The following is a 24,746-nucleotide window of genomic DNA, read 5'->3' on the forward strand; positions in this document are numbered from 1 at the left end:
GAGTAGAACGAAATTTGAGGCTTGGCAATACCAAGTATTGGTTGAGAATGTCCAGAAATAGAAACTAGGAAACTGTCAATAAACTAGTCACCAATAGATTATAGCTATAGACCCAGATATACTTTTACCTATATATTCATAGTAAAACAATACAATTCTGAGCTACAATGATATACAGCAGATCTATGACACAGATTGCCTCTGAGAAAAGAAGGAAATCAAAGAAGCTCCAGCTTTTCCTGCTAGACTTAATTTTTAAAAAATCCAAAGCAACTATGACAACATATATGCCTGTTTTCAAGTCTATGGTTTGGTATTTTAAAATTATTTTCAACAGAAATGACAGCAGTTAGTGCATACTGGTAGGTACATGCTTTTTTGCTTAATAACACAACCAGGAGATTTTCCCACAGAATATTTTTTGCTCTTAATATTGTACAGATTATTGGATATTCTTAATATTCATATAGTACTTTTAATATCCTATAGAATAGATATGTCATAATTTTTACAGTATTTCCTTATTAACATTTAGTTTGTATCTAATTTTACCCATTAAAATAGTGCTGCAATAAATAATCTGGTATACTTCTATAGAGTATATACTATATACTTCTCTCTATAAAGGAGCTATAGACTGTTTGTGTCCCCAACCCCCAAAATTCATATGTTGAAACCTAGTCTCCAATGTAATGGTATGTGGAGGTGGGGGCTCTAGGAAGTGATTAGGTCCTGAAGATGCAGCCCTCATGAATGGGATTTGTGGCCTTATAAAAGAGACCTCAGAGAATTCTCTGTCCCCTTCCCAAATAAGGACTCAATGTGTAGTGGGACATCTATGACCCAGAAAGCAAGCCCTCACCTGACTTCAAATCTGCAGGAACCTTGATCTTAGCCTTTGCAGCCTCCAGAACAGTAAGAATCAAATTTCTATTACTTATAAGCCACCCAGTCTGTGGTATTCTGTCACAGCAGCTCAGACTAAGAAAATATGTATGCCTATTTCTCTAGAATAGATTCCTGAAATAATTTTTAGATTAAAAGGGTGATTTTAAAATTTTGATCATTTCTTCCAAATTACCTTCCCTTGAGAGTAACTCTTTTCCCCACCCTAGTCAATGGTGGAGAGCATTAATCTTTAAGTTTTTGTTAATCTATCTAAAACAGAAGTGAAGAGGTCATTCCAGGTAGAGGGAACAGCATGAACAAGGCACAGATGGACAGAACTGAATGTGGTGCCCAGAAACATGATTAATTATTTGGCATTTTCAGAGAGTGAGGGGGAGGGAAAGTAGGGTTGGGATCAGTGTCCAGAGGGAAGATATGCACCATGCCATGCACATGTCTAAATCCCATGGCCAGGAGCTTAGTCTTCATGCAAGAGATGATAAAAAGCCCCAGAAAATTTTAAGGATGAAGATGCCCTTGTCCCTTTGTTAGCATGAGGATAGATCTGGAATGAGACATGCCTAAAAGACAGATGGATTAGGAGCCTGCAGTACTGGACTGCAGGGAAGATGACAAGAACCTCAAAAGAGCAAGGATGGTAGGCCAGAGACATGGACAAAGAGTCAAGAAATGCAGGAGAAGAAATACGGTGTGAGGGGGGTATCAGTAAGACATAAAAACTAACTAGATGTGTGAGATAAGGGAGAAGAAGGAATTTAGGATTGCTCTAATGGCTGGGGACAAATGGTGGTATAATTAGTTAAGTCAGTTAATATAGAAGAGATCAATTTGGAAAAATACATGATGAATTTAGTTCTGCGCTTACTAATTTAAAGGTATGCATTCAAAATTCAGATACATACATGCATCACAGAGTTAATGCCGGGGTTAGAGATAAACACTGGGGAACCATCAGCATATAGAATGGTATTTAGAAAGGTGAAAACTGATAGGCACAGATGTAGAGTAAAAGAAGAGAAAAATGACTGACTTGAGCTTATTATATTCCAACAGTCAGAAAACTACATGAGAAAATATTTCTGAGATGACAAAAAAGGAAAAAAGAATCCTGCAAAGGATTTCATTATAATAATGAGGTGTAACTCTAACCTCAGGATATGATTATTTTAGAAGTCAGAATAAACCTCTGTATTCATAGGTAGAAATAACCTATAAATAGGAAATTACCTAGATGATCTTGCCAGCAGGAAACTTTCTTTTAAATATAGTTTTCTTTTAAAAGGTAATACAAGAACCTCACTAAATATCAGTCAATGGATGAAAAGATGGGAAAAATCACTCAAAATCTGAACTCCTTAAAACAACTCTGAGCATTTTATAAATTTCCTTCTAGCCTATTTTTTTGGTATGTTTCTGAAGTTATAATTTACCTAAATGTTGAATTACAATATTTCATTTTATCCTATACCCTCTCCATTCTATAAGGCCATCATAAATATATCAAACGGTTAAAAATATTCTATCAATTTGTTTCAAGTCCATGGTTTTCAATCTGTCTATACATGAGAATTTTTAGGAGAATTTTTAAAATGTAAATCTTTAGGCAACTCTAAACTTACTAAGTAAAAAATCTCTGGGTGGGGCCCAGACATCATGCGTTTTCTTGCGTCCTTCCAAATGATTCTTATCTACAGCCAAGTTTGAAAAGCATTGATACCACTGGTAAGCATTTAAATTATGTCCTTTATAATCGAAATAGCATTAATACGAATATCCTAGCACATATATTTCTTCTTATATTCAGGAATATTTTAAGATAGACTTGCAAAAGTGGCACTATTAATTCAGGATATATGTTATGTAATGATCTTTTGCAAATAATGCCAACTGGCTTTTCAAATGAGTTATTTTGGTTTTCATTCTCACTGGTAATATATAACAGGAAGCATCATTTGGAGTCAGGGCGAAGTGTGTGGACTGATTAATTTATTAGGTAAACTAAGATAAAATCTCCAATGGTTACTTTACCTTGCATTTCTATGATTATTAGTAAGATCAAATGCTACTTGCTTATTCCTTAGTTTTATACATTGGAGCTCCTCTGTTCGTGTCCTTTGACCATGATGCTCTAAGGTCATCATTTATTTTCTTAACTGTTTTAATAATCTCTTTATATAATACCTCTAGCATATTAACTAAAAGTATTTTCTCCACTGTCACAATATATTTTGATATGCAGGCACAAAAATTTCTGTAGTCAATTATATCAATTACTCCCTTTGCACTTTGTTTTATAGCTTTTAACTGTGAAAAGTCATTTCCCTACCAAAGGTGGATTCAAATGTTGGAACTGAATTTTTCTAATTTTCTTCCCAATGGTATGACTTTTCATATGTAAGTCTTCAATCACGTACATATCTTCCTCAATATAAAACACAACTAACACATTACATGTTCAATAAACATTTATCATTATTAATGACTTTCTATGGTTCAGAAAGAGTAAGAGTAGTTTCCTTGACATTTCTGATTCATGCTCCTACTCCTTCTCTGCAGAAGAATCTGGTGCTACTCATTGGAAATTCCTTTATCAGCAGAATGTCAAAAGAATTCAGCTCAGAGTTTTACTGGCTATGGGGAAATTTTTACCTTTAAATGTTTGATAAAGGAAATGTCTAAAATTAACTATGCCAACCACTACTGTTAAGAGTTGCATTCATGCTACAGTTAAATATCAATTAGTTGTGTTTTCTCCTCTTTTCTCCTCCTCTTTCTCTGTCCACTTATATTCTTAAGGCAATTTGTTCAGTGGTAGTTATCTGCTTTAATTAGAAGTATTACCATTGAAAGATATTTAATAAACATAGCTTTCTGCTATCAAACAGAAGTTTTGTGAAATTCAAACATCATAGTTACTTGGGAGGGCATGAAATACATCCAAAAAATTCAGATAGAATTATAAAGTAAAAACAAACTTTACAAAGGGCCTAACTTCTAGGCAAGATCTCTTATGGAAACAATATGCTCTGAGAAAGGAAGAGTAAATGCAAAGCGTAGTGAATTTAAAGCATCCTTCCCTTCCCCAAACTTAGTATTTGACACTTAAAAATACATCTAAGAATCTGGCAGTAGGCCTATAAGAAATTTAATACACCTAGTTCCTGTTTTAATTTCACCCTCAGAAAAATATAATTCCTGAGAGGCATAGGTTGGGAGCAGGGATTGCAGAAATGCTTATGTCTCCTACAAGCCATATTAATACTCTTCCATACAGAAAAAAAAAACCCAGTAAGATAAAGATAAGAATGCCTAAAATCAGTGCAAATGTAAAAAGAGAAGAAACAATACTGTTTCAGGCTAATGGCTTTGGAAAACTATAAAATTATACACACATACATATTAATAAATTCCAAAAGTAATGCTACTAATACGTTATATATGTGTTACCTCTGTTTTATAGAAATAAGCACCTTCCTTAGGAAAAAATGCACATTTTGATGACCCATGGGGAGAAATGTATCTTTAGACAAAAGATTTCCTGTACATTATTTTACAGCAATATCAGTGTTCCAGTCAGGCACACAGAGACCCTCCAGACAACAACTCCAGTAATGAAAAGGGAGAAAAATATGTAAATGTAATTGGAGTGGAAAGGAAGAGAACTGGAGAACCATGATAATAATTCAGGAAAAATTATTTTTAAACTGGACCCCTATTTAATCAGCTAACTAAAGGGTAACTGATTTAGCAGTTGCCAGAACTATAGACAACTATCTCTATGTTGATGTAAGAATAAGGGAAGTATTTTTGTGCTTTCCTTCATTTTTCAATGTTTCAAAAACCAAAACTTGACATATCATGGCTTCTGGCCATTTGGCAAACATTTGAAGTAAGCACGACTCCAACCCACTCATTTAACCTGAATTAATATTCTTGAGGATTTATATAGCCACTTAAAGCTTTCAGGAAATAGTTCCTCGATGCACCTGACACCTAATTCCATGAAATCAATATTTCACTTAAGCTAAGTCAGGAAATCTTAAGGTGCTGAATTCAATTATGACTGTTACTTCATGAGCCACTGGTAGACAAAACATATCACTGAAATTGAAAATCATTACAGTTAAAGAGCTTTACCTCCTTTGGGGGGTTGTTTTATAAGGTACCATTAACATAATTAATAACAGTATATCACGTTAGGATAACAATAACAACTTTAATATATGGCACAGTACTTTTCTATTGCCAAATGTCAGTTTATAAGCACAGAAACAACGTTCTCTCTGGCTATGCCTGAAATAAATCTATTGTGTGATGGTGGGAGCAAGCTGCCCGTCAATATGAAAAGAAAAACTGCTAATATTGATTCAAACTTCATTTAAAGATGAAAACAAGTATTTATTGAAATCCAGATATATTACTAGTAAGAAGAAAACAAAAATTCACACCTTCAGTCATAAGCACCATGTTATACATGACAGGCAATGGTAAGCTGAAGTTCCACATGGCAAAGTTTTGTAGACACATTAAAAAGATAAACAAAAAAAGCTTTTATAAACAGTAAGCACCTAGAATTGGTCTTCAAATGCTGTCTCTTCTCAGATAATTGCTAACTACCTGATTGACCTCCGTGCACTGCTCCTTATAGTTTTTGAGGATCCAATGTGGGGTATCGCTACTTCATTTTCAAAACAGAGAATAGACAAATGTTCAAAAAGATAAAATCCAAAATTCTAAACCTATTTATCCTGTAAGTGGCAAACCTCTTAAAATTGTTCATTTTGTCACCTGGCTTGTTAAACTGAGTTTTAAGAAAACTCTAGAAATTTTCAAAACAATCGCGATGCTAATACATTCCTGTCTTTCATTTCCTCCTTGGTTTGCTCATGCCTTCTGATAGTCATTCTTTTTCTTCTTTTTTTTTCCCCCTTCCCTTTGGGACCCCCACTTCAAGTCTAACATTTGCCTGTGGCTTAACATTTGACTGTGATGGAAAGCCTGAGCTTTGCAATCAGCAAGACCCAGACTCAAATACCAGATCTTCCACCTATAACCGTGTGAAGTTAGGCAAAAATACCTAACTTCTCTCAGCATCAATTTCCTCATCTGTAAAATGAAGAAACAAGCACCTACTTCTCAATGTTACTGTGTGGATTAAATGAACTAAAAAATAGAAATTGCTTGGCTCAGTGCCTGACACTGATCAGTTACCGCATGTTAGTTTCCTGCCCTTTTGCCAAAATGACATTCAACAGACAGTTCTAATGATATTTACAGACACATACATCTGTGTTTCTTCTTTTCAGTTCTTTACCTGTATTCTACTATTAGGCCTAATAAACTTCCTCCATGTTCAACACTCAGCAAGCTTTTCATTACCCTAAAGGAAAATAACTGAAATAACATTTCATAAATAAATAATAGCCAAGAAAAGGCACCAAGTTTCTAAAGAACATGTTCAAAATTAAAGAAATTCTAGCATATTCTCTGTAAAACTTAAAATGCCTAAGCAGTTTAAAGAAAGAAAGACAGTATTTATGCTGCAAAACTCCTTAAAAGTACAACCCAATTTGATTCTTAGTAAAACAGGGTGAGAATAATGAAGTGCTCTCAGTGAAGAGAAAGGAAAACATTTACTGGGAAAAATCAGCCACCACGCTCAAGAATATGTATTAACGTAGTCAGGCTACTTCACTTAAAAGAGCCCCAAGCAAAAGGGTGAACAAGCAGACTACAGCTTCAGCAAGAAAGATCATGGAGATGCAGTCAATGTTCACAGGGAAGAAGGCTCAGGTATATAACGAAAAGGATAATAAAACATGTCTACCTGATACTGCAATAGGATTTGCATGTGTAGATAAATTGGTAGTCAAAATATGGCCAGAGTTTACACAAACTGTAACTGAGACAGAGGAATTAGAAAGCACACCAGGGCCTCCCGAATTTTCCCTTTCCAACAAGTCACACTTCTCAGTTTCGATTCTAGTCTGCACTGTCACACTGACAAAAGAGAAATAACGTATGTGAGCGACATCCATCTGGGAATCTGGGAATCACCCTCATAACCTTCTACACAGTCATTCAAATCACACTGCCTGGCCTTCAGGTGTCCAGTTGTCTTCTCAAACCCACTAAACATGAACGGGGGGGATGAGTGACAACCACGCGGTTCCACACAGGAAGACCCTCAATGTCCATTTTCACCCGTCACTAGCTGGTACCTACCCGGAAGGAATGAACGGAACCACTCCAATGCAATCCCAGCCACTCCTGCTAGTTCAAGCATTCGGTTCAGCATCACCTCATGACCAACACGAAAGCAGCTGAGGCTCTAATATAATCATCATGGAAAGTTGTCCCAAATCCTTCATTCGAGGAAGATCCTTCATACACACCAACGCTGTCTCCAAGCCATGCCGGGGTCTGAAACCAGACTGGAAAATATTATATATGTGTATATATAGTAAAACTCCCACAAACCACTCTTCTACGATGTCATATTTATTTACAGCTGCTTAATCCATCCTATATATATGTATATATATAGATTGCCTTCTCAAGGTGAAATATGAACATTCAAGGAAAGATCCTTTTCATAGCAGAAGGTAAACTGATAGCATATGAAGACCTGGTGCTGCCTGGTAAGGTAGTTGAGGTGGTCCCAAATGGAATATACTCTGTCCTGAAGGGAAGAGAGAAAACACAATATTGGTTTCCAAGGCTAATCTTCTAAACTTGGTATAAAGGATCAAACTATGCTGGTGTTTAAAAAAAACAACAAAACAAAACAAAAAAACCTTGGCTTTTTCGGGAGATGAGAAAGCAATGCCAGATTAACTCTTGAAGCTCTGTTTCATATTACCAAACATGTGCCTTCTTCCTCCTGAATCCCACTATGTGGACACCACTTTCATAATCCTAGCTACCATGGCCTTGACTGCGTTATCAGAACCTCTACTGATCAAGGAACTCTCTACTTGCTCATCATGCAGACAGGACCAGAAACCTTTGAATGAATATCAACTTCAAATGGTAGGAATAAAAAAAAAGGAAAAAAAAAAGATCAATGAAGCCCCGGAGCTCTTATATGTTAAATAACAAGAACAAACCAACTTATTTAAAATATCAATTTTCCCTCTCACTGCTTAATGAATAGGCTTTTAAGAAACAAAGAGAAAGACATTATATAGAGTTTTCAAAGTTAAACCAGAGAATGCACCATTTTTATCGTCTTGAGAACTTTATTACAATATTAAAGACCATATATTTCCTTTTTCCTTCCCCTTTCTCCAAACTAATATAATACTGAAAACTAAAACTTTCAATTCCAGCACAAAATTTTACTAAGTTTCTCTATTTCCAGAATGTGTCTAAAATAAAATTAAATGGGTTAAATCATCGCAGCATTATTTCCTATGTACTTACCCTAAATTATTATTTGCATTAAGCAAATGGCTATCTGACTGCTTGTCATATATAATTCCATTTAAAATAGAATTCTGTCTTCTAATCTCCACTTCACTTGCTCTACTGGCCAGACTCATCCCATCCTTGTCAGCTATATTCAGTCTGTACTAACATGAAAAATCTCAGGAATGTCCATCCAGTGCACTGTCTCCTCCACCCACCCAATATATACTTTGGTTCCCAAGTCAACTATTCCACTGATATCAAACATCCAGAAATCTATTAGACAGGTTTGAACCTGAGATTTATATCAAACATAATACTCACTATATTTTTTTTTTTCTGGACACTCTCCACTGACTCCACCACATCTCATAAAAAGTGACATAGTTCTCATAAGGAAAACGCAAAAACTAAATGGATCACCTAGGCAAAGGACCTAGAAAATACTATACCGAAAGGGGTAAAGACCCCTTGGTTGACAGCTCAAACTTACAGTCCACTTGGTGCTTAGCAATATACAATGTTTTTCCTCCTAAAATTTTAAGTCCTCTTGTTTGACGTATTGACCCCCTGTTGTGTACCCTGAGGGTCTGACCAAGTACAGTGAGTATAAGAGTCTTCTCAGACCATCCCATATATATATATATATATATATATATATATATATATATATATATTCAGCCAAACATTTGCTGAGATATCTTCTATGATCTACAAACTATACAGGATATACAAACATGAGTAAGACAGGCCACTAGCTATCTTGCAATTCATAGTTTAGATGGAAGACATATAAACAAAAACAACTGTGATAAAAATACATTTAAAACATCCCCTGAAATACAGAAGAAGGAACCATATTCTGCCTGGGAATCATAGGGAAAGTTACCCGGGGGAGGTGATAATTTGCATCTTAAATGATAAACAGATAGTAGCAAGGTAGCAGTAATGGTAATAATCAACAGAAGCTAAGCATTAGCATATACGTAATTTAGTAGAATCTTGGAAATCAGATCACTACTCAAAAGTAAAATATATTCTGTCCTATATTTAGTGTAATAGACAGCATTTCCATTTCAGTATAATGGAAAACTCCCACTACACTATGAACATTTAATACATATTAAACAAGCCAAAACTGTGAGAACCTTAATGACAGAAGCACACAAATAATGACATCGATTTTCCAAATAATCATTTCCTACATGTTTAAATGGAGACCTACTTAGAGATAGCAAAGTGTTTTTTTTATTAGTCTATACTCCAAAATTTCATTTTGTATATTTGAAGCTTCATAATCAAGTATCAAACAGAATTTGGATGATAGTACAAATACACAGGACTCTGAGACACATCCCCCCCCCCCCACATACCAATTAGATAATTATCAGGAGGTACGATCAGGACACTCTGTATTAACATAGAAATCTGGAGGGTAGGAAAGCAGGAAATACCACACGGATATTATTCATTCAAAAGGCTAAAGTGGCTCAGGGGCGCCTGGATGGCTCAGTCGGTTAAGTGTTCAACTCTTGATTTTAGCTCAGGTCATGATCTCAGGGTCTTGAGATCGAGCCTCATGTCAGGCTCAGCACACTCAGCACGGAGTCTGCTTGAGACTCTCTCCCTCCACCTCTGCCCCTTCCCCCTGCACATATTCATGCTATCTCTCAAACAAATCTTTAAAAAATTTTTTAAAAAAAGGCTAAAGTGGCCCAAATATGAAAGCTAGCTAGAGAAAAAGCTTCTCAGTTACAAACAGGACCCCCCAAAAACCATCTCATTTAATGGAAAATTATTTCCTTGTTGGTATATTATAAATTGGGAAAATCCCTGATCCTACAGTTCCAACACTGGTCATTGACAGATACATTAAAAACATCTCAAAATCAGGGCACCTGGGTGACTCAATAGGTTAAGCATCCAACTCTTGATTCTAGCTCAGGTCATGATCTCAGGGCCTTGAGATCAAGCCCAGCACCTGGCTCTGCACTAAGCAGGGAGTCTGCTTGAGATTCTTTCCCTTTCCCTCTACCCCTTCCCCCACTCCCATGTGTGCATGCTCTCTCTAAAAATAAATAAATAAATCTTAAAAAAAAAAAAACCCTCAGGATCTGCTCAATCAAGTTACAATGACTTTCAATCTTATCACTGCATCTGATGAACATAAACTAAAATCCCTTTTCTAACTTAAGAAATTTTAGATTAAAACTTAGGTATTAAATAACATTACATACTTATTGAAACAACCTTTTGGCACCAGTGTGCCAAAAACACTACTGTGAAATACCTTAGAATACAAATTTGACTTGAAATCCATTTAATCTTGATTAATTTCCCCAAATTCCTAATAAGGCAGCAAACAGTGAAATTTCATTAATCAAGTATCTTGCAATTGACAGCACATTTTCTAAATTATGTTATTTTCGTAACAGTCTTATGATGCAGATAAAGAGTTGCAATTTCCCCCCATTTTACTGGAAAGATAAAAAAAGACTGAGTGACTTATCCAGGATAACACATTATGTTAGAAGCAGAAATAGAGAATTAAAATTTCCATTCACTCAATCAGAAAATACCATGAACCTATTACATGAAGGGCACCATGGGGAAGAGATGAATCAATGAGACATGAACTCTACCATTAAGGAAATTGCAGTCCTATTATCACAAGAGAAAATCTGAGAGAGTTTATTAGATGCTACAACAAAGGAACACACATACTATGTTATAATGGAATAGGAAGGATAAAACAATGAATTAGAGCTAGAATTAAAGAATTCTTTACTGAGGAAGTGGTATAGGACTTTGGAATTGGGTTTTGGAGGTGGGGGGAGGACAGGAAATGGTGAAGGTCATTACAGGCTGAGCAGAGTCAGAGACTTGAAAATATATGGAATGTTTGCATGAAGTCAAGTAAATAGGTAATTATGTTTCCAAATGTCAAAAATGATAATACATATTGAACCCATATCAAGCCCAAGAATGAGATTTAATTTAAAAACAGATATAGCAGAGGCTGTTAGTTGTTCCTCAATAACTACCTTTCCCTACAGTGAAGACTTACATTTTAGCTGGGAACACACCACCTGCAACAGAATATAGTCTCCAGCTTCCCATTCAGCTAAGTGCAACTCTGTAACCGGCCAATGGACAAGAGGAAAACTGTTAAGCTCAACTTTCAGAAGGTATCAATAAAGGGACTTGGATGTGTCCCTTCTTCCAGCTGCTTCTTGGAACATGGATTTGGTGGCAAGCCATGTTAGACCATCAGGATGAGGATAAAATCCTAAAGATAATGGAACAATAAGACAGAAGAACACTGACTCCCTGGATATCCTGATGTAGCAAAGTTATCTCATCCACTCCTGGGACTACCTACCTTTCAAATATAATGTGAGAAATTAACTTTTATTTTGTTTAATCACTTATTTTGGCATTCCATGATACCTGCACAAAACTACACACTAGCTTATATAAACAGGCTATGCTGTAAGGTAAATGCAAAATCAAAGTAGTTTCTTGGATAGCAATTCGCAAAACCTAAGAAAAATAACCTGAACATATATAAATTAATTGCAAAGGGTTTAATATAATCAGCAACATATAATTATAATAGGCTTTCAAATTTTAATCTATATAACAACCCTAGGCAGAGGAAAGGTCAGAAGTCAGTATTATTATATTGTAAGTGAGGAATAAGACAACATATCATGAATTCGTAAGAATTTGATAGCTCCAAATTATATTGAGTTTCACCTCACTTAATCCAGAAAATAACCATCACATATATTCCATACCACACTGATATACTAGAGATCCATTTATAAGAAAAGTCAAATGAGTCATCAATGCCAGAAAAAAGAATCAATAAGTGAAAAGTAGATTTTTGCTGTAAGTTGACAATTTACCCATTGGACTTCTCAGTCCACTCAATTTTATTGTGATTACATCTAAATATTTAATTGCTATCCATTTTTTATAGAGAATAGAGGAAAATTTAATAAGTAAACAGAAATATATTATCACAGTGTGAAGAAAAAGAGCAGGCTGTAAGAGCCCAAAGGGGAAATACGAACAGAAGAAAATGGCTGCCGGATGACCTGTTTGCATCAACTTGTCTGCGCGCAAATCTATTCACCCTTGCTTCACATATTACCTCATATTACAGGCATTCCAAAGAATAATTGGAATAAGAATATTCAATAAAATGATCTAAGGCATTCTGCTTTACTGAGCTCACTGGCTAGCTACATCAGCCCACAGAGGAAGGGACATAAGATGGTTGCAACCTCTTCCCCTGTTCTTCCCAAAGTCCTTTGAGCAAGGTCTTGATGGCAACAAGGAGCTACTGAGGCCAAATTCGAGAATATTAGATCACTAGTTGAAGTATAAATTACAGTACAATCTCTCTCACACCCCTAACTCCTGCCAACAGTGTTACAAATATGTTCTACCGGAGGCCAATAAAATCAGGTAACAGAGGGTGACCGGATCAATGAAAACCCATCGCTTCAGGAAAATCAATTGAAAGACATGTCCCTTCTAATAGTACCTTAGAATAGATTTATCTTCTTTTCTTTATATGGTCTTGCCTTCACTTACTACTAGGCTTTTGCACATTCTTAAATTCAAAACCGATCAGCCTCATCTAAGTTTTAAGATGAGTCAAATATTTACTGGTTCTATTATAGCGGACCACTCATCTTCTCTAAGCTTTAGTTTATTGATCTGTAAAATAAAAGTTTAAGACCATATGATCGGCAAAGTCCTTACCAGAAACAGAATGTTATAGTACTGAGTTAAATTTCATCTCAGATTGCAACCTAATGTAGTAAAGCCTGGTCTAAATGCATTGTTTTAAAGGAAGCTCGCTTTCAAACAAATTCTCAAAAGCACTGCTTAGAGTTGGGATAGTAATAACAATAGCAAATGGCCCCTTGTGTAAAACAGTCCTGACTTTACCAAAGAGTCTAATTCTTCAGCTGTTAGGAATTATTCAGCCCACTGTTCTTCTATCCCAAGAAACTCTTCTAAAAAAGACTGGAAACTGCTTGGGTGACCAGGTGGGTGAAAACTGAGTAAGGAAAGCACTAGATTTAAAATTTAGATAATTATCTGCTCCTACTCAAATTTCTACAGACACTATTTCACACTTCCTCATCACTCTGTTATGAAAAGTAAGAATATACCATTGTATTAATATCCAAACTAATTTATAAAACTTTGAAAATTAAGTTATTGGTGGCTGCCTCAAAAGGGTGGTATCTAAAAATAGTATTAACATAAATTCTAATTCAAAAAATCAAAGTTAACATTTTTAATATTAAGGCTGGATAAAATAAGTGAGCAGTGAAAACTGCTGGAATTCCAAATAGTACTTTCTGTATTCCTGACTTAGCCCTTCCTTCTAAAGTGATCTTTGCTCATCCTAACACTTCAGAATTTAAGACTGGAGCCATTTAGACTTTCCCATTAGCAACAACTTTTTCCAACAAATCTTCATGAATGCCATTTTTCTGTATCTAGAACCAGCAGATCACCTTCAATAAACACAAATTAAGCAACAAACTGAAAAATAATCATTGTACAAATTGTTGTATTTTATGCAGACCTGCTAGAAAAGAACTAAGTAATGAATTCAGGTTAGCTGTAGTGGCCTGAAGGAGAACGTGCTCTGCTTGGAAATTTTATATCTGTCTTGTGAAAAATGAAAAATAAAAATAAAAAGGAAAGAGTAGTGTTTTATACCTCCCAGTGGAAATACAATGGATGGATGAGATGAGGAAGGATGGATAAATGGTCATGATACAGATTACCAATGACAGGAAAGTACATCTGCTCCTTCTTTGCTTAAGATAATTTCCCCAAAAAAGGCAGTAATGCTGCTTCTGAAACCATACTCACTTATTCTTTTGGGCCTCCTTTTCTCCCCCTAGATGCACCTCTTAAAAGAAGAACAGTGTTAATAACTTAGCCTCCCCTCTCCCCATCTAAGCATGGTTTAGTCAATCCCATCTATTTTCATTCAACTGTTTCACAAATGGAGTCACTGCCACCCTCTAAAATTGCCCTTTGGATTATCTACATTTTGTTAGCAATTATACTTTGGTCACAGTTTGCAAGCGCCCCAGAAACAAGTTTCAATCTGTTAAGTCCAATATCAACAACAATATGGTGAGAATCCTGAGGCATGTTTCCCATCCTCGCAGCATTACCTTCTAAAACAAACAGGAAGAAGGTACACTCAAATATGTCTTGCTGCTGTCTGTAAGCCCAAATGTTCACCCAAAGTCATCATTACGTTGGACAAGCATAAGAGTTAAAAACTCATCTGAGGCTTTGCATTCCCCAAATCTAAACAGATTATTGAAATGTCTTTTTCACCCTTCAATCCTACTTATCATTAGGCTATAAACTTGAAGAGTCTGAACACACCTATCTATAGACTAGACTTTAACTCAGTGAGTAATTCATAAGAAACTCAAAAATTAGCCCGAAAAGCTGCTAAAGGGGATAAGTTTGGGGTGGCGGTTATTTACTTAATAGAATCCACATAACCAACACTTTCCTTAATCCAAAATTTTATTAGGCTCAAGCTATAAATATTTTAAAAAGATTAAATGCAATTGGTTCTGAATCAGACATCAAATCCAAGATTTGCCAATTGCTAGTTGGGTGAACGGTCTCAAGTAACCTAACCTCACCTGCTTCAATTTCCCTATCTGTGAAATGGGTAATAAAATATCATCAACCCACCTCAAAGTTTTTAAAAAGGTAATTCATGTAAAGTCCTTAGCATTGGGCCTAATATAAGCAAATGCTTTTTAAAAATTAGGAATCCTTTGAACCATGAAGCCCCTACTCATTAATTTGCATAAAGCATGGTATCTCAGCTCTATGCCAAACAGATTAATGGATACAAAGATGTAAATTCCTAACCATAATGGCCTTATATTTGTGATGGAAAGACAATACTGCTTGACATGTTGGAATAGCATATATTTTATCAAGAATTCAAGAGAGACTTAGGGCGCCTGGGTGGCTCAGTCGTTAAGCGTCTGCCTTCGGCTCAGGTCATGATCCCGTGATCCTGGAATCAAGCCCCACATCGGGCTCCCTGCTCCGCGGGAAGCCTGCTTCTCCCTCTCCCCCTGCTTGTGTTCCCTCTCTCGCTGTCCCTCTCTCTGTCAAATAAATAAATAAAATCTTAAAAAAAAAAAAAGAATTCAAGAGAGAATTAGAAATTCCTAAATTTAAAAACTAAATATATATGTAATTTATACATATTTATATATAAAGCTAAATATATATATATATATATTTTTTAATCATTATGCGCTAGGCTGAAGACATGCTTTACAGAGAAGAGATTAAAAGACCTTATTAAATGACACAGAAAAATGGTCTGGAACCGTGTTGTTAGATCCTCAAAAAGCAGGAACTACATTTTATTCATTCATTAATCCAGCGACCTCTACCCTCTCAATAACGTAACATGTGCTTAATAAATGTTAATGGAATGAATACATGCCTTAAAGCTTCCACAAAACCTCAGGATCTAACACAATGAGCACAGTGTGTAGGCACTTAGTAGGTATTTAATTGATTACCATCATGTTATGATACCAACATCTCCACAACTTTCTTTTCTCTTCTCCGATGTCCTCTAAGTTGATCACCAAGCACCAGACAAAGCCCCACACCTATACCTGGTCAGACTGAAGAGAGGGCTGAGCCTCAGCACAAACAAGCCTTGCACAGCACCCACAGTAGATCGTCACTTCTTTTTTAAAAAAATGTTGATAGAAATCACCCGAATTTCAGGCAGAATCCCAGTCCACAATTATCAATTTGATTCTGCATCCAAGCATCTCAGGAGTTGCAGGATAAATAGTCTTTAATCGTCCTGAAGGAACTAAGACTTGTTCTTAGGAATTACACATTGTAGCTTTTAGAAAACCTGGCTTAACAAAACGTCGTAATTTTTATTCTTCTGAAAACAAATCAACTATAAAAAGAAGTCCCCATGTCAGCATATCAACTGTTTTGCAGTTGAATTATGTTGTCAAGTTCAAAACAACGAAGCAAAACTAAAATCATAGGCATGTGGCAATTAAGAGCACAAGCAATGAAATTAAGAGATAAAGAGAAAAATACCACTTAGAAAAAGATTAAATAAAATCACCCCAGTTTAATGCCTATTCCTTCCCAAAGGTTTTCACCTGCATAGGCTACTTAGACTCACATATAATGTAATTTTATATCCATTTCTGCTTCTATTTCTGCACTGAAATATTTATAGAGTGCTCAGTATTTCTGGAGTAAATTATACCTAGATCTTGATAAAGCTGAAATCACCTAAATTACCTTTTTTTGTTCAATTATTTGGCAGAATGGAGAAAGCAAGCTTGACAGAATAAAAAGATGTATTAAGAAATGGCCACTTCATAGCTATAATCGCATTCCTTAGTGAATATTGATGCCTTGAGGGTTATAGGCAATCAGCACAGCTACTTTCACCAAAGGCTTCAAATAAAATCCAAATAAATTTATGTTATATGAATATAGACATTATATTTGAACACAAAACTTAAGCCGAGTATTCTATGGTTTATATGTTAAGAATAACATATGAAAATACATATTAGGAGTATATAAAAACAAGCACAGTACAATGTTAAGCATATTGTTATGAATACCCTCCAAGATAAATCAGCTATTCCAAATTCTAGAAATATTCTTATGTTACGCCATGAGTTCTGGCGATCTAAAGTTCCAAGTTCTGAATCACTATTATGAACTGAATTTCTGTGCCCCCAAAACTCATATGGTGAAGCCCTAGCCCCCAGCATGGCTATATTTGGAGATGGGGCCTCCAAGGAAGCGATTAATGTTTAATGAGGTCTAATAAGGATGGGGCCTTCTTGATAGGAGTAGTGTCCTTATAAGAAGAGACGGCAAAGAGCTCACCCTCTCTCTCTGCATGCACACACCCAGGAGAGGACATGTGAGGACACAGTAAAAAGGGGACCATCTGCAAACCAGGCAGAGAGCCATCACCAGAAACCTACCCTGCTAGACCTTGACCTGGGACTTCTACTAGCCTACAGAACCGTGAAAAATAAATTTCTATTGTTTAAGCCACCCAGTCCATGGTGTTTGGTTATGACAGCCTGAGCAGACTAAGCCAATCACTATTAACATGACTTCAGTCAGGGAACTAGGAAGAGTCCTGTTCCAAATTTATCACATTAGCGTGAGGCATTCCATCTGACAAGGGCTACCTCTCCTTCTGGCAATCCGATCTTCTAGGCTCTTATGGAACACTGTGGTAACTACTACAAGTGCGTGGGAGCACTCGTGCACACACACGGCACAGTTCATGAACGCCTCCTGGGGCTCTACTTCTACCTTCCAAAATCATGAAAAGTCACAGTGGAAGGCAAGCAGTTACCTGTGGCTATAATAGCAGATGCTTGACTACTAAGGCTTTAAAGCTGCCCATGTCCAGTTTGATTAGGTAGTGCTAGGAGCTGGAAGCCTACCTCGTAGGGCAATGTTTCACATAATTACTTTAACTCAGGAAATGATTCCAAAGGAATATATAATCTTATTCCCCTGAATCACTTTTTCACAAAAAGAAAAGTAACCATAATTAAAAAAAAAAAAGTTTAGATAAAATAGAATGGGATTAAGAGGTACAAACTTCCTATTTTAAAATAAATAAGTCATGGAGATTACAAGTACAGCATAGGGAATACAGTCAATAATATTGTAATAACGTATGGTGACAGATGGTGACTGCATTTATGATGAGCACTGAGTAATGTATAGAACTATCAAATCACTATGTTGTACACCTGAAACTAAAAAAAAAAAAAAAAGTTAAAAAAGTTTAATTTGTGACAGATTGCAAAGTTATTTTTAAACAATTAGTGATATTCATGTATAAATTCTGAATTCTTACTTAACCAGTTTTACACCATTTAACTTAAAGCAAGTTAATTATGTACAATGCCAATGAATGATATTTTAAGTGGTATTTTTTGGGAAGAACCAAATATATACATAAATGACCAGACTGCAAATTCAAAATCCCATCTAACTATAAAATATAATGGATGCTCTCATCATTTACATCATAAACCCTACATTATCAGAATATCATGCATTTATTCAGGTATCACGTGACTAGAAAAAAAGCAACACACCCCAGTTTCATCTAATTATCACCAAACATATAATGGACAATACCTATTGATTCATAGTTTGCTAGGTGCAATACATTCTCTGGAATATTTTGGATTATTAGTTAAGAAATCCTACTATAAATGGTAGTGTTTATTTGAGGGAAAAAACGTACTTAAAATGGGGGAGACTGGGTTTAAAGAGACCAGAGAAGAAGATACTACATTAATCTAGTTAAAAAATTACAAGTGCAAAGACTGAATGGGAAGGAGTAGGGACACAAAGAAAGAAAGATGTAATTAAGAAGTAGAACTAACACTACCCGAGAACAACTGGCCATGGGGGCATCAAAGAAGGGAGTTGGGAATGACTGATTGAGACTTCTAATCTGAGTAATGATGACAAGTAAAATTTTTTATCAGCGAAGAGGTAAAGTCAGCTCGCTTACACACTCACATTCACACAGCTATACACATGCATAAATAAATGCAGATTGTCCTATGTTTCTGTTTAATAACACTATTGTCTCATTTGCCCCCTCTAAGTAGCTGACCGTGCACACCATTTACACAATGAGAGGATTAGATGTTAGCAAATGGCAGCGGTGACACTGTGAGTTAACACTGTAATTCTAAAATGCCTCAGCACAAACTAGACCACCATTTCAGTGTGAAAGGAGGGATGCCAACATGGAGTCTGGAGATAAGAATTGATTTTGCAGTAGAAATTATTTGTGTTTCTGTCTTATCTCTAGACAAAACATTTCAGCAGCGAGAAAGAATCATCTCCTATAGTACTAATTAGAAACGTAAATCTCACCAAGAGAAATGCCAAGAAATTTTATTGTTTGTCACTATACATGGTAATAGAATTTTCTGACATTTATCCCCCTAGAAAAATGCAACATTTCTAATAAACCACAGTACGAAGCAGAGATCCTAATTTCAGCATATCATAACACAGACTGCAAAACAGAAAACATGCAAAACCTTAAGGCGAGTAGCTAAAAACAAATTTATTCTAAGAATTATCAGTGGGGAGAAAAAAGTTCTCATTGATACCAGAATAATTACAAAATCTTGGGTTGTCAATTTCACGTTCCACACTGCGAAGTCAAAGATACGTCCACATTCTGAGTAACACTAAACACAACAGAGACCGTTTATAAAGCTTTTCAAATGTCCCTACTGTGATATATAATCATAGGCTGTTGCTCTGCAAATGGTTGGTGAAATCTAACAGATTTTTTTTTAAAGTAAGACATCTATAATCTTGTAAAAATGTACCTCATAAATATTGCCCTGCCCCCAAACCAACAGAGGTTTTTTTTTATTGCTTTGTGTATGTGGGGTGGTTTTTGTTTTGGTTTGGTTTGGTTTTTGCCTTTATTTTATGACTGCCTTATCTCCATTAGAAAACCATCTGCCTATTAGCAGATAATATGAAAACTAAATCAAGGTTCATGCTACCTTAATGACAGGTATCTTGTAATGATGATGCCCATAAGAAATTATCTCTCACTGATGAATGGTCTGCTCTCACTAGGTAAGTGCTGCAAGCCTCACTGCTTGACCTTGCTGCCCCTGGATGTGTTCCTATGTGAGAGCAAATACTTCTTTGGAAGCATCACTTTAAAAATTACATAAGCAGAGAAAAACACATCCTCAGGCATCAAAAATCCCTCAGTCCTCTTTGTAAAGGAATTAGAACTTCTGAATAAGCAAACCAAAAACAGAAAAGCAGAATTAGGACAACTCCAAATGTCATCCAAACCAACATGGTAACTGGAGTTACTCCTCTTTTTCTATGAACATCTTTCTAATTACTGGAGACAAGTGCTCACTTTGGCAGTACAATACTGAAATTACTGCAGACAAGACCATATTCTACAGTAGCACCCTGACTCCCTGAGGAAGGGGGAATGTTTAGTCAAGCAGTTCAAACAGGCTTTATATCAAATATCCATCCACAAAAGCAGCAGACTGGAATACGCACATTTTTATCCCCTCTATACAAGCAACATGGCTATTTGATTGATTATAAGATTCTGATCATCTGAAAAGCATTCCAAACAGCTATGTCTTATCAATGGTTCACAACTCATAACACAAAGTAACAAAATCCTGGAAATACTCAGAATCAAATACATAGATGGACCAAAGTAAAATTATATTGATAAAAATCTTCTATGTTGTTATACAGAAGGGAATTAAAACCTACCAAATACGTTTTCATTAAAAATTCTAGCAAATCATGCCATGATACTATTTTTTTTCCAACAAAAATCATATGGCCTTCTGACCTTTTTTAAAACCACATGGAAAGTATTTTTTGCAGTCTGTCTTTTTCAAATAGAATTTAATCACACACTACACATTTCATCAATAACATGAAAAAGATACAAAGAACATGATATAGAAAAGCTGTCCTCTTTTTATCATGTCTACATAAAAAAGTATGCAATTTAAGGTATCACTTGAAAAGAGGAAAAGATAGCATAAAATGTCAAGAATTTCATCACAGTCAAATAAATTAACAATATCACATATACTGAACTCTTTCAAATACTCGTATCAGCTTTGCCAAAATTATTTGTGTGTTTTCTATTACAAACGACAAGTTTAAACCAGAGGCACTTGCAGTGTTTGAAAACAGGCCACAGCACAACAGCCTTTCTTGCTCACATATAATCTGCCAGAGATTATCAGCATGCATATATTTAATGGGGTACCCACAAAACTGTTAGGTTCCTTTTGATTAAAACACACAAAGTATTATAAAGGATGAAAAATACAACATATAACGTTAAAAAGAAGCTTCTAACCCCAAATGGAAGCCAAAGTCATCACTAAGCACCAGAAAATTAACATCCTGAGAAAGAAGATTATTTATTCAACAAATACTGATTGACTATCTGCTGAGTGTCAGGAGTCTTAAGAAGCCCTTCCCTTAAAAAGCCCACAGGCAGGCGCAGGTAGACAAACAAGGACAAAATTACAGGACAGTGAGGTCAGCGCTACACGGAATGAAGGACCCCCATGGAACTTGAAACAAACGGCATTCGTTTAAATCCAGGTTCAGAATGATGATGGATAAAGCCCCAATCTTCTCTTTTTCTAGAAATGCTAGGTACAGTGGTAGGCTGTTTGGGGGAGGACCACTACTGTGACCTCTCATCCACCAAGACCACCAGCAGGTCACGGCCACCTTAGTAACTTTCACAATCACTCCCCTCCCCCTCCATTTAATCAGGCATATCATAAAACCCACATTTCTTGGAAAACACATCATTAATAAATACCTAGAAATTAAACAGTCATGTATGACCTTATGATGATGGAATTTCTTAATGTAACTTAAGAAAAACAGATACAGTTATACTTCATTTACTCAGCTACCATAAATATTTGGAAAACATTTAGAAACTCGGAAGGTAGCAAAAGAGTACATTAAGTAGGCAAAATAAATGTCAGAATCTGCTCCCTAAAACAACACACGTAACAGGTAGCAAAGCCCAAAACTCACTCAAAGCATGTACTTTTATTTTAGAGATGATCCTCATAAGCAAACCAGGAAACAAGGGAAGAGTGGTCACAGACACACTGGCCATAAAAACAGGTCACTATTGGCAGGAGAGAGAAGACTCAAAGAAAGCAGAAAGAAATACGAACGAAAATGTGTGGTCTGAGGCCCATTGATGCAGAGCTGTTTTTACAGAATAGAACTCAAAGAGAACTATGGTCTCTTTCTTTGCCTGCTCCCTTTCCTATTCAACTTGTGAATTCCTCGCAGGTACATCCAATATTACCATACTGGTTCATCAGTATTTGTAAAAACAAACATGTTTTTTTCTTTATAGAAGGACACAATAATTGGGTGGAGGGGGCAGAGAGGGAGGGTTATATTCGGAGAAATAGCAGGTTACGTTTTTCCATTTCCGTATTCTTGCAAGGAGCTGTTTTGTGTTTTGTTTTGTTAACCACCTATGCGTAAAGCCCTTTGATGTACCATTCTGGGAAGAGCAGCTTTTTGAAAAATATGAAATAATGCTGTTACAATAATAAGTGTAATTAAAATGCTGTTCAGAGGCACGGTACAGGAATTTTAGATCTCAAGGTATGCAACGACCAACGGCAGCACAGTCGCTCCTCTTGAGAAGACTACCGTAATGGACACATTTCAAATGTCTGCTTCTAGGAGATGCTTATTATGTCTACGTTGGCAGGTTCCACTGGCACAGAGCCCACATGCAACAGGAGTTGATATCCTTAGACTGCTTTTTACCTCCTCTTTTCTTTTGGCTGCTGTACAAACATTTTCGGTGCTTTCTAAATGGCATAAATATTTTCGGGGCTTCTGACAGCCAGCAAGGAGAAAATTTCCAGGGGTCCCCATTTTGGTCCCTAACTCTGCAGGCTGACATCTGGCTTCGAAGAACAGGATTACCCTTAGCAGAGCTGTCAGGCTCTGTCAGCAACTTCTCTCCCCACTGTGGCCTCCAGTCTGCTGGGGACACAATTCTTCCAAACGGTGTAGCTACATTATCTCAAGCTGTGTCTTCAGAACAGGCAGAAAAATCCTCCAACACAGACGTGAAAATCTGAGCCCAGATGTCCTACACCCCTCTAAGTCATGATGTTCGTGGATCAAACTTGCAAAGGATGCATTTTAAACAGCTAGAAGCTGATGTTACCCACGCTTTACAGTAAGAGGAGTTACAGGTGACACTGATTTTTTTAGGAAAAGTTGGCCTCAGGAAGATATTCCTTTCTCTCAGCAGTTCTACCTCAGTATCAGTAAAAACATCCAAAAGGTACCTCTGCAGCTCTAACTCTCACCAAGCTGCAGCTACTGTATGCTCGATGGCTTAGAGGTGGACAACTTCATACAGAAGTAATTCACGCTATGTAACATGGACAACTACATACTCATATGACAGCTCTAGGTTTATTTTATTTTGTAACAAACTTCTTTTTTCTCCTTGAGTAATATCAAAATGGCCCTCAACTGATGGCTAAAGGCCAAACTGTAAAATTAGTAACGGCTTATCGCAGGTAAACAAAACACAGTATATATCCATACAATGGAATATTATCTGGCAACAAAAGGGAGTGAAATACTGATTCATGCTACAACATGGATGGACCTTGAAAACATTTTGCTGAAGTGAAAGAAGCCAGACACAAAAGGCTACATATTGTATAATTCCATTTATATGAAATGTCCAGAACAGTCAAATCCACAGACCCAAAAAGTTCAATCGTGGTTACCAGAGGTTGGAAGGAGTAGGGAATGGGGAATGACTGCTTAATGGGGATGGACTTTCATTCAGGGTGATGAAAATGTCCTCAAATTAGACAGTGGTGTTGATTGCACAACTTTGTGAATATACTAAAAACCACTGAATTATACCTTTTAAGGGGGTGAATTTTATGGTATATGAATTGTATCTCAATAAAATTGTTATTAATTTTAATAACTGATTAATGACGCTCCAAGTAGAGGAATTCTAAAGAGAAAACGACTAAATTTCCAACCACATTTATTAGCACTTTGAATTTTATCAGAGTGACCTAATCTTTGTGTCCTGGGATCTAATAAGCCTGTGCAAGAGTTCCTCTTTATTTTCAGAAACAAAATCTCCTCTTACAAGACACAGAGAAAGAGGAGTAACTCCAGTGAAAGGCTAATTCAGGCAGCAAGGCTCTTTGTTAACAAAGTACATTCTATGTTAACCTGTCTAATGTATTTTATTAAGCCAACAGGCAGTTCCAAGGAAATCTTCGGTCATCCAAATATTTGGCAATCACAAAAGAATTTGCAGGTAATTACTTAATCCACAATCAACTACAATATCAAAATCTAGATACATCTACTGCTTTGCAATTAGTGGCAATGAAAATAGAAAATGTAAATATGAATACTGACCTTGTTTCTTTTAACCCTTCTTTCTGAATGACTTCCAATATCTGCTTCGCTGTCATTGGTGAATTGGGGTGTTTTTCTAGTGCCTAAAAAATAAAAATAAACATAAAATTCCTGTATTATTGTATGAAGGCATACGAAATAAAAATGTTTGTGAATCATGCAAGGCTTCCTTAAAATTTTAAAGGGGGGAGGGGCCATTACGTCAAAATAAGGTCCCATCACACAGTTCAGGTGTCTAAAGTGAAAATGTAATTCTTTTCTGGACATTTATGGCAATTTCTGCAACATGGAGGTCATTCTTAAAAAAA

General features: G+C 36.1%; 1 protein-coding gene across 1 annotated transcript in view; it reads right to left on the minus strand.

Annotated features, from left to right (window-relative positions):
- Positions 1 to 24,746, minus strand: part of ASXL3 (ASXL transcriptional regulator 3) — a 180,581-nt gene that overhangs the window by 124,372 nt on the left and 31,463 nt on the right. Inside the window, 1 exon segment of the mRNA XM_021686199.2 lies at positions 24,439 to 24,521. Coding sequence (XP_021541874.2) covers positions 24,439 to 24,521 — 83 coding nt within the window.

Source organism: Neomonachus schauinslandi, chromosome 14 (genome assembly GCF_002201575.2).
Source record: "Neomonachus schauinslandi chromosome 14, ASM220157v2, whole genome shotgun sequence".
Lineage (NCBI taxonomy): Eukaryota > Metazoa > Chordata > Mammalia > Carnivora > Phocidae > Neomonachus > Neomonachus schauinslandi.